The sequence below is a fragment of the Equus przewalskii genome, chromosome 27 (genome assembly GCF_037783145.1).
Source record: "Equus przewalskii isolate Varuska chromosome 27, EquPr2, whole genome shotgun sequence".
NCBI classification, from domain to species: domain Eukaryota; kingdom Metazoa; phylum Chordata; class Mammalia; order Perissodactyla; family Equidae; genus Equus; species Equus przewalskii.
The window spans coordinates 30,031,406-30,048,988 of NC_091857.1; the positions used below are offsets into that span (position 1 = coordinate 30,031,406).

At 37.8% G+C, this 17,583-nt stretch overlaps 1 protein-coding gene across 16 annotated transcripts in view; it reads right to left on the bottom strand.

Moving 5' to 3' along the window:
* Nucleotides 1–17,583, bottom strand: part of TMEM50B (transmembrane protein 50B) — a 50,485-nt gene that overhangs the window by 23,874 nt on the left and 9,028 nt on the right. For 6 of the 16 annotated variants that reach the window (XM_070597687.1, XM_070597692.1, XM_070597694.1 and 3 more), the window contains exon 2: nucleotides 7,832–7,899. The exons of the other annotated variants lie outside the window; for them this stretch is intronic. In XM_070597687.1, the coding sequence (XP_070453788.1) occupies nucleotides 7,832–7,849 (18 nt within the window). In that variant the 5' untranslated portion in view covers nucleotides 7,850–7,899. The remainder of the gene's footprint in view (nucleotides 1–7,831; nucleotides 7,900–17,583) is intronic. 16 annotated transcript variants of the gene reach the window in all.

The window sequence follows — 17,583 nt, forward strand, 5'->3', positions numbered from 1 at the left end:
CAACATGCTACTGAACAACCAATGGATTGCTGAAGAAATTAAAGGAGAAATAAAAAAAATATCTGGAGACAAATGAAAATGAAAACACACCACACCAACTCATATGGAATGCAACAAAAGCAGTCCTAAGAGGGAAATTCAGAGCAATACAGGCCGACCTTAACAAACAAGAAAAATCTCAAATAAACAATCTTAAACTACACCTAAGAGAACTAGAAAAGAAGAACAAACAAAGCCCAAAGTCAGCAGAAGGAGGGAAATAATAAAAGTAAGAGCAGAAATAAATGAAATTGAAACCAAAAAAAGAGTAGACAGGATCAATGCAAAACTAAGAGCTGGTTCTTTGAGAAATCAACAAAATTGACAAACCCTTAGCCAGGCTCACTAAGAAAAAAAGAGAGAAGGCACAAATAAATAAAATCAGAAATGAAAGAGAAGAAATTACAACAGATACCACAGAAATACAAAGAATTATAAGAGAATAGTATGAAAAACTATATGCCAACAAACTGGACAATCTAGAAGGAATAAATTCTTACACTCATACTACACCCCCAAACTGAGCCAAAAAGACATAGAGAATATGAATAAACAAATCACAAGAGACTGAAACAATAATCAAAAACCTCCAAAAAAATGAAAGTCCAAGACCAGATGGCTTCTCTGGAGAATTCTACCAAACATTCAAAGATTTAGGACTTATCCTTCTCAAACTATTCCAAAAAGTTGAAGAAAATGGAACTCTTCCTAACACATTTATGAGGCCAACATCACTCTGATCCCAAAGTCAGACAAGGACAACACAAAGAAGGAAAATTACAGGCCAATATCGCTGATGAACATAGATATAAAAATCCTCAACAAAATATTGGCAAACCAAATACAGCAATACATTAAAAGGATCATACACCATGATCGAGTGGGATTTATACCAGGGATACAGGGATGGTTTAACATCAGCAAAGTAATCAATGTGATATACCACATTAACAAAATGAGGAATAAAAACCACACGATCATCTCAATAGATGCAGAGAAAGCATTTGACAAGATTCAACATCTGTTCATGATAAAAACTCTCAATAAAATGGGTATCGAAATACCCTAACATAATAAAGGTCATATATGACAAATCCATAGCCAACACTATAGTCAACAGGGAAAAACTGAAAGCCATTCCTCTGAGAACAGGAACAAGACAAGGATGCCCACTCTGGCCAGTGTTATTCAACATAGTGCTGGAGGTTTTGGCCAGAGCAATTAGGCAAGAAAAAGATGTAAAAGGTATCCAAATTGGCAAAGAAGAAGTGAAACTCTTGTTGTTTGCAGATGACATGGTTTTATATATAGAAAACCCTAAAGAATCCTTCAGAAAACTATTAGAAATAACAACTACAGCAAAGCTGCAGGGTACAAAATCAACTTACAAAAATCAGTTGCATTTCTATACTCTAATGACAAACTAACAGAAAGAGAACTCAAGAATACAATCCCATTTACAATCGCAACAAAAAGAATAAAATATCAGGAATAAATTTAACCAAGGAGGTAAAAGACCTATACAATGAAAACTCTAAGACATTATTGAAAGAAATCAATGATGACATAAACAAAAGGAAAGATATTCCACGTACATGGATTGGAAAAATAAACATAGTTAAAATGTCCATACTATCTAAAGCAATCTACCAATTCAGTGCAATCCTAATCAGAATCCCAGCGACGTTCTTCACAGAAATAGAACCAAGAATCCTAAAATTCATATGAGGGAATAAAAGACCCCAAATAGCCAAAGCAATCCTGAGAAAAAAGAAAGCTGGAGGCATCACAATCCCTGACTTCAAAACATATTACAAAGCTACAATAATCAAAACAGCATGGTATTGGTACAAAAACAGACACACAGATCAATGGAACAGAACTGAAAGCCCAGAAATAAAACCACACATCTATGGACAGCTAATCTTTAACAAAGGAGCTAAGAACACGCAACGGAGAAAGGAAAGTCTCTCCAATAAATGATGTTGGGAAAACTCAACAGCCACATGCAAAAGAATGAAAGTAGACCATTATCTTTCTCCATACAGAAAGATTAACTCAAAATGGATTAAACACTTGAAGGTAAGATGTGAAACCATAAAACTCCTAGAAGAAAATGTAGGCAGTAGACTCTTTGACATCATTCTTAGAAGGATCTTTTCAAATACCATGTCTACTCAGGCAAGGGAAACAAAAGAAAAACAAACAGGGCTTCACCAGCCTAAAGAGCTTCTGCAAGGCAAAGGAAACCATGAACAAAACAAAAAGACAACCCACCAACTGGGAGAAAATATTTGCAAATCATATATCTGACAAGTGGTTAATCTCCAAAATACATAAAGAACTCATACATCTCAACAACAAAAAAACAAACAATTCGATCAAAAAAATGGGCAGAGGATACAAGCAGACATTTTTGCAAAGAAGATATACAGATGGCCAACAGGCACATGAAAAGATGTTCAACATCACTAAACATCAGGGAAATGCAAATCAAAACTACAATGAGGTATCACATTACATCTATCACAATGGCTATAATTACCAAGACAAAAAACAACAAATGTTGGAGAGGATGTGGAGAAAAGGGAACCCTCATCCACTGCTGGTGGGAATGCAAACTGGTGCAGCCACTTTGGAAAACAGTATGGAGATCTTTCAAAAAACTTAAAATAGAAATACCATATGACCCAGCTATCCCACTACTGGATTTTATCCAAAGAACTTGAAATCAACAATTCAAAGAGACTTATGCATCCCTATGTTCATCTCAGCGTTATTCACAATAGCCAGGACGTGGAAGCAACCCAAGTGCCCAATGATCGATGAATAGATAAAGAAGATGTGGTATATATATACATACACACACACACACACACACACACACACACACAATGGAATACTATTCAGCCATTAAAAAAAATGACAAAATAATTCCATTTGCAACAACACTGATGGAACTTGAGGGTATTATATTAAGCAAAATAAGCCAGACAGAGAAAGACAAACACCATATGATTTTACTCATATGTGGAAGATAAACAAATACACAGACAAAGAGAACAGATTGGTGGTTACCAGAGGGGAAAGGGGTTGGGGGGGTGGACATAAGGGGTAAAGGGGCACAAATATATGGTGACTGACAAATAATAATGTACAACTGAAACTTCACAATGTTGTTAACTGTTAGGACCTCAATAAAATAAGATAAAATAATCCCAGGCCACAGTGCTGTGAGGAGACCAGGTACGGAAGTTCTGGCCCACAGTTCCGGGTGAAGTCTGAGCTAGCAGCTAGCATCAACTGCCAGATGTGTGAGTAGACACTTCTAGGTGATTGCTGTTCCAGCTATAGTGTTATCCCCAGACTTTAAGCCTTTCCCAGTGAGGCCCCAAATACATATGTCATCTTGGCTGTACTCTTTCCAAATTCCTGACCCACAGAAACCATAAGCATAATAAAATGGCTGTTTTAAACTACTAAGTTTTAGAGTTGCCTGTAATGCAGCAATAAACAACTAGAAGGAGAAAAATCATGTGCATAAAGAACTTAGGGTACAGCATACTGTGGGAATTTTCAAAACAAAGAGAGTATATTCAGATGAGGTAATTCAGGGACCTCACCTTAAATTCCAGAAAGAAAGAAAAAAGCACTATTTGAAAGCACTGAAGAGTGCTGAAAAGCAGACAGAAACTGGAGGGGATGTGATCCTTGAAAGACAACACAAGGAGTAGGATCCACTTTTATATAGCTTTTCCCCCTGCACAACCCTAACCTCCCACGCCCAGTCAAGTGAGCCCCTGTGGTATAAAATGGCTAAAACTTGAGCAAAAAGCCAGTCTATCTGGTTAAGGTATCAGAGGATGGAGTTCAGGATTACCAGAGCAGCTGGAAAATGAAGAGGGAAATCTTGGAGAGGTGTGAGTCACAGTAGGGAGCCCCAAACACTTTAATATAAATTCTCTTTAAATACCTAGCTAGCCCATGATCAGCACATGCATGGTGGAGACTCCAAGGAACTCAGCATAAAAAAATAGCTGGAAGGCTAAAATAACTAAGCAGAGATTTCAGCTGCTGCCTACTGCAAGACATTTTGAAGTCTGAGTTCCACCAAGTCAGAGAAGATTAGACAATACCTTGGGATTTCCATACCCTAACAAAGTGTAAAACCAGGTCTCCATAATTCTAAAGTGATCAGCCAGTATTTTAACTGCCTATCAGAATAAAAAGTAACATTCTTCAGATGAAGATAAATGAACCCAGAGTATCTACAATGTATCACCCACAATGTCCAATATATAGTAAAAAAAAACTAGTAGACATTCACAGAAGCAGAAAAATTGTGATCTATTTTCAAGGAGCAAAAAAAAAAAGCAGTCAATAGAAAGAGATCCCAAAATGACTCAGATATTGAAATTAGCAGATAAGGACTTTAAAGCAGCCAGTACAAACACATTCAAAGACTTAAAGGAACATGATCAAAATAAGTGAACTGATGGAATCTCAATAGAGAAAGAGAAACTTTTAATGTAAATTTTAGAACTGAAAATCACAGTATTTGAAAATTAAAATTAGCTAGATGGGCTTAATAGATTAGAGATAGTAGAAGAAAATGACAGTAAACTTGAAGAAAGATCAAAAGAAATTATCCAATCTAGAAAGCAGGAATTTTTTTTTAAATTGGAAAAAAAAAAAAGGAACAGAGCCTCAGTGAGCTGAGAAACACTAGTAATTGGTCTAATATTTGTCTAATTGGGTCCCAGAAGAAAAGACAGAAAAAGGGAGAAAACATATTTGAAGAAATAATGGCTGATAATTTCCCAAATTTGGTGAAAAATATTAATTACAAATCCAGGATGCTCAGCAAACTCCAAGGAGGATAAATAAAAGGAAATCTTCATAATCAAATTGCTGAAAACCAGAGATAAAAAGAAACACTTGAAGCAACTTTAGGAAAAACATCAACACATTACATACAGGGGTGGGAGAACAATATACATGCTAGCTGGCTTCTCATCAGAAACAATGGAGGCCAGAAGGAAGTGGAAGGACATTTTTAAAGTGCTTTAAAAAAAAAAATCAATCAATCCTAAACTCTATACCCAACAAAAATATTTTTCAAAAGTGAGGGTGACAGCAATTCTACTTCTATCTATCCATCCAAGAGAAATGATAACATACATCTACACAAAAACTCGTACACAAATGTTCATCTTACTCTCAATAGCCAAGGAATGCAGCAGTCCACCATACATCAACTGATAAACGGACAAATAAATTGTGGGATATCCATACAATGGAATACAAATTCAGTAATAAAAATGAATGAGGTACTGATACGTGTTAGAATATGAATGAACCTCAAAAATATTATGCTAAGACAAAAGCCCCAAAATTGTATCATTCCATTTACATGAAACGTCCAGGTGAGGCAATTCTATAGACAGCAAGTAAATTTGTAATTGCCTAGTTTTGAGGGGAGTAGAATAGGGAGTGACTGCTAATACGCACAAGGTTCTAAAATTAGACTGTGGCAATGACAGTACAATTCTGTAAATACATTATTAAAAATCACTGAATTGTACATTTAAAACAGATGAATGTCATCATATGCATATTGTATCTCAATAAAGTTTTTTTTAATGAGGATAAAATAAAATAAAAATATTTTCAGGTAAACAAAAACTGAGATAATTCATCACCAGATCTGCACTAATAAAATGCCAAAGGAAATTCTTCAGGTTGAAAAGAAATGACACCAGATGAATCTCAGATCTACAGGAAAAAATGAAGGATACCAGAAATGATCAATATGTGGATCATTATGAAAGATTATTTTTTATTTTCTTCTCTTTATTTAAAAGACAACTACTTAAAGCAAAAATTACAACATTGTAGGGGTTGGCCCGGTGGCATCGTGGCTAAGTTTGTGTGCTCTGCTTCGGTGGCCTGGGGTTCACAGGTTCAGATCCTGGGCATGGACCTAGCACCACTCATCAAGCCATGCTGAGGTGGTATCCCACATAAAACAGAGGAAGACTGGCACAGATGTTAGGTCAGCAACCATCTTCCTCAAGCAAAAAAGAGGATTGGCAACAGATATTAGCTCAGGGCAAATCTTCCTCACAAAGAAAAAAGAATTACAATGTTGTATAGAACGTCCACAAAGATAAATTTATTTCTAAACAACATGTTAGTGATATTTTCAAGTAATATGCTTAAATGCATATGGGCATTTGCATACTGATGCTTAAATGAATGCAGGTGAAAAATCTCAAAGTAATGGGTCCAATTGTTAATCTGAAAAAAAGTACAATAAATATACTACCGAAGGTCCGAACACTGGAAACACAGACTGGGAGACAATATCTGCAAAGCAAGCATCTGGCAAAGGACTTTTATCACAATATAGAAAGAACTCCTAAACATTAATAATAAAAAAAAAAATATATAGGCAACAAAAATGTGCAAAAGACTTGAACAGACTTGAAATGGGCAAAAGACTTAAGACAATTAATGACTCAAAAGCACATAAAAAGGTATTCAACATCATTAGTCATCAGTGAAATACAAATTAATGAAATATCACACAGCCACTAGAATGCCTAAAAGTAAAAAGACTGACAACACTAATGTTGGTAAGGTCGTAGAACAACTGGAAACCTCATACATTTCTGGTGGCAGTTTCTTATAAAGTTAAAAATAAACCTCCCTATAACCCAGCAATTTCATTCCTAGGTATTTACTAAGGTAAGTAAAAACACATGTCCACACACAAAGACTTGTACAAGAAAGTTTGTAGCAGTTTTATTCATAATAGCCCCAAACTGAAACAACCCAAACATTCATCAACAGAAGAATGGATAAACAAATTATGATGGATTCATACAATGGAATACTACTCAGCAACAAAAAAATGAACTGATAACCACACAGAAAAAAAATCTCAAAAACATGATTTAAGTGAAAGGCGGCAGAGATAAAAGAGTATACACTGCATGATTCCATTTAAATGAAGTTTAAGAAGAGGCAAAACTAATCAATGGTCCCAGATCTCAGAACAGTGGCTGCCTGAGGACTGACTACAAGGGAACTTTCTTAGGGTGATGAAAATGTTCCATATCTTTTTTTTTTTTTAAAGATTTGCACCTGAGCTAAGCTCTGTTGCCAATCTTCTTTTTTTTCCTTCTTCTTCTCCGGAAAGCCCCCCAGTACATAGATGTATATTCTAATTGTAGGTCCTTCTAGTTGAGTTATGTGGGATGCTGCCTCAGCATGGCCTGACAAGCGGTGCCATGTCGGTGCCCAGGATCTGACCCGGTGAAACCCTGGCCTGCTTAAGTGGAGCACATGAACCTAACCACTAGGCCATGGGGCTGGCCCCAAAATATTCTATATGTTGAGTAGGATAGTGGTTATCCAAGTACACAAATTTATCAAAAGTCATTGAAGTGTACACTTAAGATCTGTATATTTTACAGCATGTAAATTTTACCCAGGGAAAGTTTTTAAAATTTTATCATTCAGATATGCTTTAGTTGCATTAAAGTCTTACCCTGTATGCACGATGGGCACGTTTTATCAAGCTATTCTGCAGGCACGGTAATGAACTATTATCAAAGATTAAATATTAACTAATTAAAAGAAAGTACAGGGAAGGTTATCATGAATACAAGACAATGTCTGAAGGTTAAAACATAAGTCTTATTTCCTATTACAAAATTCATTTCCCATATAATAACCTATTATAAATACTTCTATAAGCAGAAAATATATTACTATCTCCACACACCGATTTCGGATATGTCATAATCTACTCCCTCCTGGGGCTTCAGATGGAGGGTCAGGGACGAGTTGGGGCTGAAAAACATCAAACAAAGTAATATAAATAATTTCTAAGAAGGAAATGCACAGCATCCTAATAAAGAATAAAGGGGAAATCTATTTTAGAATGGGTGGTCAGGGAAAGCCTCTCTGAATAGGTAACATTTGGCAAAATTGTAAAACATACTGAAATTCAAAAGCTGAGTAAAGTTAATTAGGTTAAAGAGAAGCAAAAGAAGTAGGGCAGGGAGAGGGAACTTTGTACACAAAGCCCCAAAGTCCCTTCGGTACCAGCAAGGAAGAGTTAGCTGGTACCAAAAAGAATCAGGCTATGTTAAGTCAGTGGAGCAAGTGGCTTCGAATAAGTTTGAGGAGAGACCGGTAAGGGCCAGATCACATTTCGGATTAACATGGACTTCATGAGAGATCTGGGGTTTCACTGACTTGTAACGGGAAACCAACTGAAGAACTTCACAGAGAAAAGGAGCCGAGGCACCAAGAGCCCCAGCACTATGGTAAACACTTAGGAGAGCAAAGTGAGGGGAAAGGGCTCACGTGTTAAAAACTAACACTCTCGACGGGGAAGACTGACTTTCATGTGGGTTTTATTATTGATATTTACCAAAAGATAAGCATATTTTATCATGACACAGTCTTGATTTAATGGAAACTAACAATACTAACACTGGCTCCCTGGCTTAAAGTACAAACAAGTACACTAGATTTAATATAAGATGATAGGTCTTTGGAGACTTAATGAAGGCAAAGACTACCTAGAGAAAAGCTAAATGTTCAATAAGAGAATAAATGATTATGCAAAATAGTTTACTTAATGCAGACATTAAAAAATCTATTTTTGAGTAACATTTAATAGCATGAGTAAATTGTAATGACTACGTGAAAACAGATCATTAAAACTGTATAGCATCACTTCCCTTTTAGAAAAAAGAATTAACAGTATACAAATGTAAACACATACATATGTAGAAATACTGGAGGACAAACACCAGTGCTTACATAATACTGTCATGTACGTGGGTCATGGGATCATGTGTTTGTTTTGCTTTTTCGTCTATTTTCAAGTTAGCTGCACTGAGCATGAATCACATTTTTTTAAATACAGTTTTAAAAAGTTATCGTAATTAACACAATAAATTGTTGATTCTTCTTGCCTGTTGAGAAACCTCATACATGATGTAATGTCTGTAACTGCTTTTAACAAACTTACAAAGATTTTTTTGAGCTCAAGTAAATTATTGGTATACTCTCCCACAAAACTGATGCTTGTATCAATTAAAAAAAAACAAGATTAGGAGTGATCTCAGCAACATGACAGAGTGAGTGGTTTTCTTTATCTCTCCCCCTTCAAACTACAACTAAATGGACATTCATTATCAACGGAGGATACTCACGCAGCACCTCAGGACGCCTGAGAGGCCCGTGCTGCTATACATCAGAAGATGGATGGACTACCCCTGGGGAGGAGGTGGAGATAGGTGAAAACTCTCTGGCCCCCAGACAGCCTAGGACCTGAGAGTGACTCTCTCCTGGCTGATAGGCTCACAGCACTGCCACAGCCCCGAGGACGGGCGTGTGCATCAGTGCAACTGTGGAAACAGGTGACTACAGCCCTAAGCCCCCCATGATTGTCCTGTGGACCAGTGGGAAAATTCACAGTCCCACAGTGGCCACAGGGAGAGTCTGTGGTTGGCCCTAGTGGAGAGGCCCCACCCACCAAGCACTAAGGCTGGGCGACCTCAGGGCAGGAGTGGCTCAGCTGGGTGAGCTATGTACCAGGTGCATTAAACACCCATAGCTCTGCTGTGGCCCTGAGAGGGCAAGTGAGATCCAGCAGGAACATGTGAATGGGTGAGGACAATCCAGAGCCCCAAAGTGACTGCTCCTTTGTCCGGAGGAAAATCCACAGTCCCACAGCGCCCAGGGAGAGTCTCTACTTGGTCCTAGTGGAGAGGCCCCGCCCACCAAGCACAAAGGCTGGGCAACCTAAGAGCAGAAGTGGTACAGCCAGACGAGCTAACTGCCAGCTGCATTAGATGCCCATAGCTCTGCTGCACCTACAGTGAACAAGAGAGATCCAGCAGGACCAGATGGTGGCAGAGCTGTAAGTGTGGGCAAACCAGCTCCCAGCTGCTGCAAAAGCCCATAACACCGCTGCAGTCCCTTAAGGAGGCAGTGTGTCTAGGTGGGTCTGTGGCAGCAGGTGGCAGCAACCTGAAGCCCCCGTGTGATTGTTCCCACAGTTGACGGGAGACCCCACAGGGTGACTGCGGCCCCAAGGAGGGGCCCAGGCTCAGTCAGGAACAGCTGACAGGGACCCTGGTCGGTGCAGACTACACAGCTGCTGCCCCCTCCCAAGCGCAAGTGGAAGCAGTAACCAAACTCCATCTCTATGTGGAGGCACAAATTCACGCCATCAAGCAGTATGACAAAATATATTAAATCTCAAGAACAAAAGGAAAATGATAAGTACCCAGAAAACAATCCCAAAGACACAGAAATCTATAACCTAAATGACAAAAGAATTCAAAATAGCTATCATTAAAAAACTCAATGAGTGAAAAGAGAATACAGATAGACAACTCAATGAGTTCAGGAGCTATGTTACAAAAGAGCTTGATGCTATAAAGAAGAACTAATCAGAAATGCTGGAGATGAAAAACACAATGGAGGAGATTAAGAAAAATCTGGACTCCCTGAACATAAGGGCTGATATTATGGAGGACAGAATTAGCAGTCTGGAGGATAGGAATATGGAAGTGCTTCAGATAGAAGGGGAGAGAGAACTAAGACTAAAAAGAAATGAAGAAACTCTCCAAGAAATATCTGAATCAATTAGGAAATGCAACATAAGGATTATAGGTATCCCAGAGGGAGAAGAGAGGAGAATGGAGCAGAAAGCTTGTTCAAAGAAATAATAACTGAGAACTTACCAAACCTGGGGAGAGAGCTGGATATCCATGTGACAGAAGCTAATAGATCTCCAAACTTTATCAATATAAAGAGCGCAACCCCAAGGCATACAGTAGCGAAGCTTGCAAAAGTCAACGACAAAGACAAAACATTAAGGGCAGCAAAGTAGAAGAAAATAACCTACAAAGAAACCCCATGAGGCTGTCAGTAGATTTCTCCGCAGATATCTTACAGGCTAGGAGACAGTGGAATGATATATTCAAAACTCTGAAAGACAAAAACTTGCAACCAAGAATACTCTATCCAGCAAAAATATCCTTCAAATATGGTGGAGAAATAAAAACTTTCCCAGATAAACAAAAGTTAAGGGATTTCCTTGCCACAAGACCCCCCCCCCCTTACAAGAAATGCTCAGGAAGGCCCTCATACTTGAGGAAAAAAAGAAAAGGAAAGGGGTTACAAAACCCTGAGCAAAGGAGATAAGCAGAAAGACAAAATCAGAAAACTGCAGCTCTCCATCAGAACAGGTTAGCAAATGCTTAAGTAAAACATTAAAGATAAAGGGAAGGGAAACACCAAGAATAAATACAATTTTGTCATTTTAACCCAAACTCACAACACAAGAAGAAAAAAATATGTGACAATAACAACCTAGAAGGGGAAGAGGAAAGGGATGGAACCAGCTTAGTCTAAGGAAATAAGAGGCTATCAGAAAATAGACTATCTCATCTATGAGATGTCTTATATAAACCACATGGTAACCACTAAACAAATAATTAAAACAGAGACACAAATTACATATAAGAAGAAAATCAACACAGAAAACTACCTAACAGAATTGGTAGTCCGAAATTCATGGGACAAGAAACAAAGGAAATGCAGGAGAACTGGAAAAGGAGTGATAAAATGGCAGCATTAGGCCCCCACATTTCAATAATCACTCTAAATGTAAATGGATTGAATTTTTCAATCAAAAGACACAGAGTGGCTGGATGGATTAATGAACAAGACCCAACAATATGCTGCCTCCAGGAAACACACCTCAGCCCCAAAGACAAACACAGACTCAGAATGAAGGGTTAGAAAACGATATTTCAAGCTAGTAGTGAACATAAGAAAGAAGGTGTTGCCATACTTATATCAGACAAAACAGACTTCAATGCAAAACAGGTAAAGACAGACAAAGAGGGATAGTTTATAATGATAAAAGGGACACTCTACCAAGAAGACATAACACTTATAAATATATATGCACCCAACATAGGAGCACCAAAGTACGTAAAGCAACTATTAACAAAACTAAAAGGAGATATTAACAATAATACAATAATAGTAGGGGACCTCATCAACCCACCTATACCAATGGATAGATTATCCAGACAGAAAGTCAACAAGGAAATTGTAGAATTAAATGAAAAACTAGACCAGATGGACTTAACAGGGACACAGGGATGGTCCAACATCTGCAAGTCAATCAACGTGATACACCACATTAACAAAATGAGGAACAAAAACTACATGATCATCTCAATAGATGCAGAGAAAGCATTTGACAAGATCCAACATCCATTTATGATAAAAACTGTCAATAAAATAGGTATAGAAGGAAAGTACCTCAATATAATAAAGGCCATATATGACAAACCCACAGCCAACATCATACTCAATGGGGAAAAACTGAAAGCCATCCGCCTGAGAACAGGAAGAAGACAAGGATGCCCACTACCACCACTCTTATTCAACATCGTACTGGAAGTTTTGGCTAGAGCAATTAGGCAGTAAAAAGAAATAAAAGGAATCCAAATAGGCAATGAAGAAGTGAAACGCTCACTGTTTGCAGACAACAGGATCTTATACATATAAAATTCTAAAAAATCCATTGGAAAACTACTAGAAGTAATCAACAATTACAGCAAAGTTGCAGGATACAAAATCAACTTACATAAATCAGTAGCATTTCTATAGTCTAACAACGAACTAACAGAAAGAGAATTCAAGAACACAATCCCATTCACAATTGCATAAAAAGAATGAAATATCTTGGAATAAATTTAACCAAAGAAGTGAAAGACCTATACAATGAAAACTACAAGACTTTCCTGAAAGAAATTGACGACGACCTAAAGAGATAGAAAGACATTCCAGGCACATGGATTGGAAGAATAAACATAGTTAAAATGTCCATTCTACCTAAAGCAATCTACAGATTCAACACATTTCCAATTAGAATCCCAATGACATGCTCCACAGAAATAGGATAAAGAATCTTAAAATTGATATGGGGCAAGAGAAGACCCCAAATTGCTAGAGCAATCCTGAGAAAAAAGAACAAAGCTGGAGGCATCACAATCCCTGACTTCAAAATATACTACAAACCTATAGTAATCAAAACAGCATGGTACTGGTATAAAAACAGGCACACAGAGCAATGGAACAGAACTGAAAGCCCAGAAATAAAACCACACATCTATGGACGGCTAATCTTCGACAAAGGAGCTGAGAACATACAGTAAAGAAAAGAAAGTCTCTTCAACAAACAGTGTTGGGAAAACTGGACAGCCACATGTAAAAGAAGGAAAATAGACCGTTCCTTTTTTCTTTTTTTAGAGATTGGCACCTGAGCTAACAACTGTTGCCAATCTTCTTTTTTTTTTCTGCTTTTTTCTCCCCAAATCCCCCCAGTACATAGTTGTATATTTTAGTTGTAGGTCCTTCTAGTTGTGCCATGTGGGATGCCACCTCACCGAGGCATGACAAGCAGTGCCGTGTCCATGCCCAGGATCTGAACCAGCAAAATCCTGGGCCGCTGAAGCTGAGAGCTCAAAGTTAACCACCCGGCCATGGGGCTGGCCCCCAAAATAGACCATTCTTTTATGCCACTCACAAAAATAGACTCAAAATGGATCAAAGACTTAAAGGTAAGACCTGAAACCATAAGACTTCTAGAAGAACATACAGGCAGTACACTCTCTGACATCAGTCTTAAAAGGATCTTTTCAGACATCATGTCTTCTCAGACAAGGGAAACAATAGAAAGAATAAACAAATGAAGTTTCAGACTAAAGAGCTTCTACAAGGCAAGGGAAAACAGGATTGAAACAAAAACACAATCCACCAACTTGGAAAAATTATTTGCAAATCATATATCCGACAAAGGCTTAATCTCCATAATATATAAAGAACTCACACAACTCAACAACAAAAAAATCAACCTGATCAAAAAATGGCCAGGGAATATGAACAGACATTTCTCCAAAGAAGATACACAGATGGCCAAGAGGCACATGAAAAGATGCTCATCATCACTAATCATCAGGGAAATGCAAATCAAAACTACACTAAGATATCACCTTACACCCGCTAGAATGGCTAAAATAACCAAAACAAAAAACAACAAATGTTGGATAAGTTGTGGAGAAAAGGGAACCCTCATCCACTGCTGGTGGGAATGCAAACTGGTGCAGCCACCATGGAAAACAGTATGGATATTTCTCAAAAAATTAAATATAGAAATACCCTATGTCCCAGCCATCCTACTACTGGGTATCAGTCCAAAGAACTTGAAATCAGCAATTCAAAGAGACCTATGCACCCCTATGTTCATCGCAGCATTATTCACAATAGCCAAGATGTGGAAGAAACCTAAGTGCCCATCGATGTATGACTGGATAAAGAAGATATGGTGTATATATACAATGGAATACTACTCAGTCATAAAAAAGGATAAAATTGTCCCATCACAATAACATGGATGGATCTTGAGGGTATAATGTTAAACGAAATAAACCAGGCAGAGAAAGACAATCTCTGTATGACTCCACTCATATGTGGAAGATAAACAAACGTGGACAAAGAGAACAGATTAGTGGTTACCAGGGGAAAGGGGGGATTGGGGAGTGACAGAAAGGGTGAAATGGTGCACCTACAATATGACTGACAAATAATAATGTACAACTGAAATTTCACAAGGTTGTAAACTATCATAACGTCAATTTAAAAAATTTTAAATTTTAAATTTTAAAATTTTAAAAAAACAAGATTATTGAACCAAACTAATGGATTGCTAGTCTGACTCATAAGTCTTATAGCAATTATTCCTATTACTAAAAGAGGCAACTCCCTATAAAAGAAAATATAAACCCTTCTTATAGGGCATTTTAAGTGATTCAACTGTCAAAATTTCATTTCCAAAAATTCAGTTTGGGAAACCAAAGGACATCTGCAAAACCAAGAAGAGAAAACAATTACTACACACCAACATGATCTGAGCAATTTCCGTATGCATCAAAGTCCCAAATAACATATCTAATTCACAAATTTTTCCTTTAATCAAACTTCTATACTACCGTCTGTTTGTTCATCCATCTCTTCACTAATTGCTAAATGCTACTAGTGTTAGGCAGTGCGTAGATAAAAACGATTCAGACACTCAGTGTAGAGAATCGTCTAGTTAGGGACACTGTCAGAAGAACAAATAATTGCTTTACAATATGTGCTATAATACACATTCACTATGGGCCATAATACAAAAGTGGTATAACAGAAATATGAAAAAAGTGTTACAGGATACTATTTGCCAGGAAATAAAACCTGATAGAGGAAGAACAAATTTATCTGAGTTTTGAAGCATGAATAGGAGTTTGACAGATGAAAAAGGAATAAAACATGCAAAATTATGTAGGCCCAGAAAAGAAGAGGGTAGAGTTTAAGTTATTTCAAAAGGTGATGATGATTAACCTGTTTGGAATAAGACTGTGAAGGATTTTTCAGCCCACTCAAGTCTGAATTCTATACTCTAAGCCAGGGATTAGCAAACTTTTTCTGTAAAGAACCAAACAGTACACGTTTTTGGTTTCCCACGCCAAACAACCTCTGTCACAACCACTCAACTAACTCTGCTGCCATAGCATAAAAGCAGCCACAGACAATACGTGAACAAAGGAGCATGGCTGTCTGCTAATAAAACTTCATTTACAAAACCAGTAGCAGGCCAGACTTGGCCCACAGGTCATAGTTTGCAGACCTCTGCTCTAAGCAAGAGGGCACCACCAGAGGCTTGTAAGCAGGGAAGGAACAAGATAAGCTATGTGATTCAGAAAGATAGTTCTAGTGCCAGGAGTGTGGAGGAGGGACTGAAGAGAAATGTTAAAGACATCTGCCCTCATTCCAGACAGGAAGAGAATACGGAGAACGTGCCTAAGGACATATTGGTACAAGCTAACAAAAGGGTTTTTATTTGAAAAATATTAAAGTGGTATTATCAATAGGCAGGGAGGGGCTAAGAACGACTATGGTTGGGTGGCCAACAGTTGGTGAGACACCACTAACTAAAACAAGAAGGGGAGAATGGGAGACGAGAGTTTAAGTGTGATATATTATGCATAATGTCACATGCATATGACAGAAGGACATTCAAGTGGAGACGTACATACCACAAACGTACAGAAACCAGTGAAAGAGTGGCTTAAGACAGAAACACAGATTAGAGGTTCGCAGTAATTAAGTGGTAACTGAAGTCATAAGGGCAGCTGGCATCTCTGGGAGAAAACACGGCAGAAGAGTGAGGCTCAATTCAGAGCTCACCTCTTCCCACTCATTCCTTCCTTGAACTACCGTGTGCCAGGCACTACAGGAACCGACACACAGAAGAGTACTGAATCAGCACAAAACTCCTCTAGAGCACGTACTGAATATTCACAGAACAACTCCTACGAGTAAGGCAGTGTGGGGAAAATAAACATGAATAAAACTTAGCCCTCATCATTAAGGGATTTACAAACTAGGAGAAAAATCAATTAACACTTCTTAAAATTAAATTACAATTATCTGTTACAAAAATCAGGAGATTAACAAAATAGAAATATCATTTAAGACATTAGGTCTACACAGCCAGAGCAAAACAAGTTGACTCAAATGAAATGAAAACAAAATCTACACTTGCCCCACTATTACTACTACTACTAGCTATTAGTTATAGGGTGCTTACAGGTTACAGACCACTCCATTCTACCCTCAGAAAAACTCCTTTCGTGGACTATTCCACTGAATCCTCACGGATACTCTAATGCGGTTACTATTATTGCCTCATATTACTGAAAAGGTTTAGAGAATGACTTGCCCAAGGTCACACAGCTAGGAAGGAAGCCAGCCAGGATTTTCACTGAAGTTCAGATCTGATTCCAAAATCTGTGCTCATGACCTTTACATTATACCGCTGCTCATCACAGTTTCACAGCATTTCTCGCATTCAGACTTCATGAGGAGAACGTTATTGTTGCACTGACTGCGGTGAAGAGAGCGAGAAGAACAAGGTGGAAGAGAAACAGCCCCAATTTAGAGGAACACTGTGATCATTGGAGATACAAGAACGCAGTCCAATGAGGTCTGCAAGATCGTGGTGATTACTGCTGATTCAAATCTTGTCAAAGGAGTCTGGAGAACACAGTTTTGGGGTTGCTATAAATCTGGTTTCTAGGTACTCACAGTGTGAATATTTTATAGGCCTTAAAATCCAACAGCATGAATTATTCAGAGATCTAAGTACTTTTGGAAAAGACATTTTACATACTTAATCTCAGGGAATGCTTATCTGCCTTCTGACATATAACAAAAATAAAATATCCTAAGTGCCACCAATTTTGGTAAAAGATTTAAATCTAAAAACCAAAGTAAAAGATAGGGAGAACAGATTTTTGACGAGACTAATTTTATAACTACATAGCTTCCCCCAGTCATATCCTTAACAACTTTTTTATTTTTTTTAATTTTTTTTTAAAGATTTTATTTTTT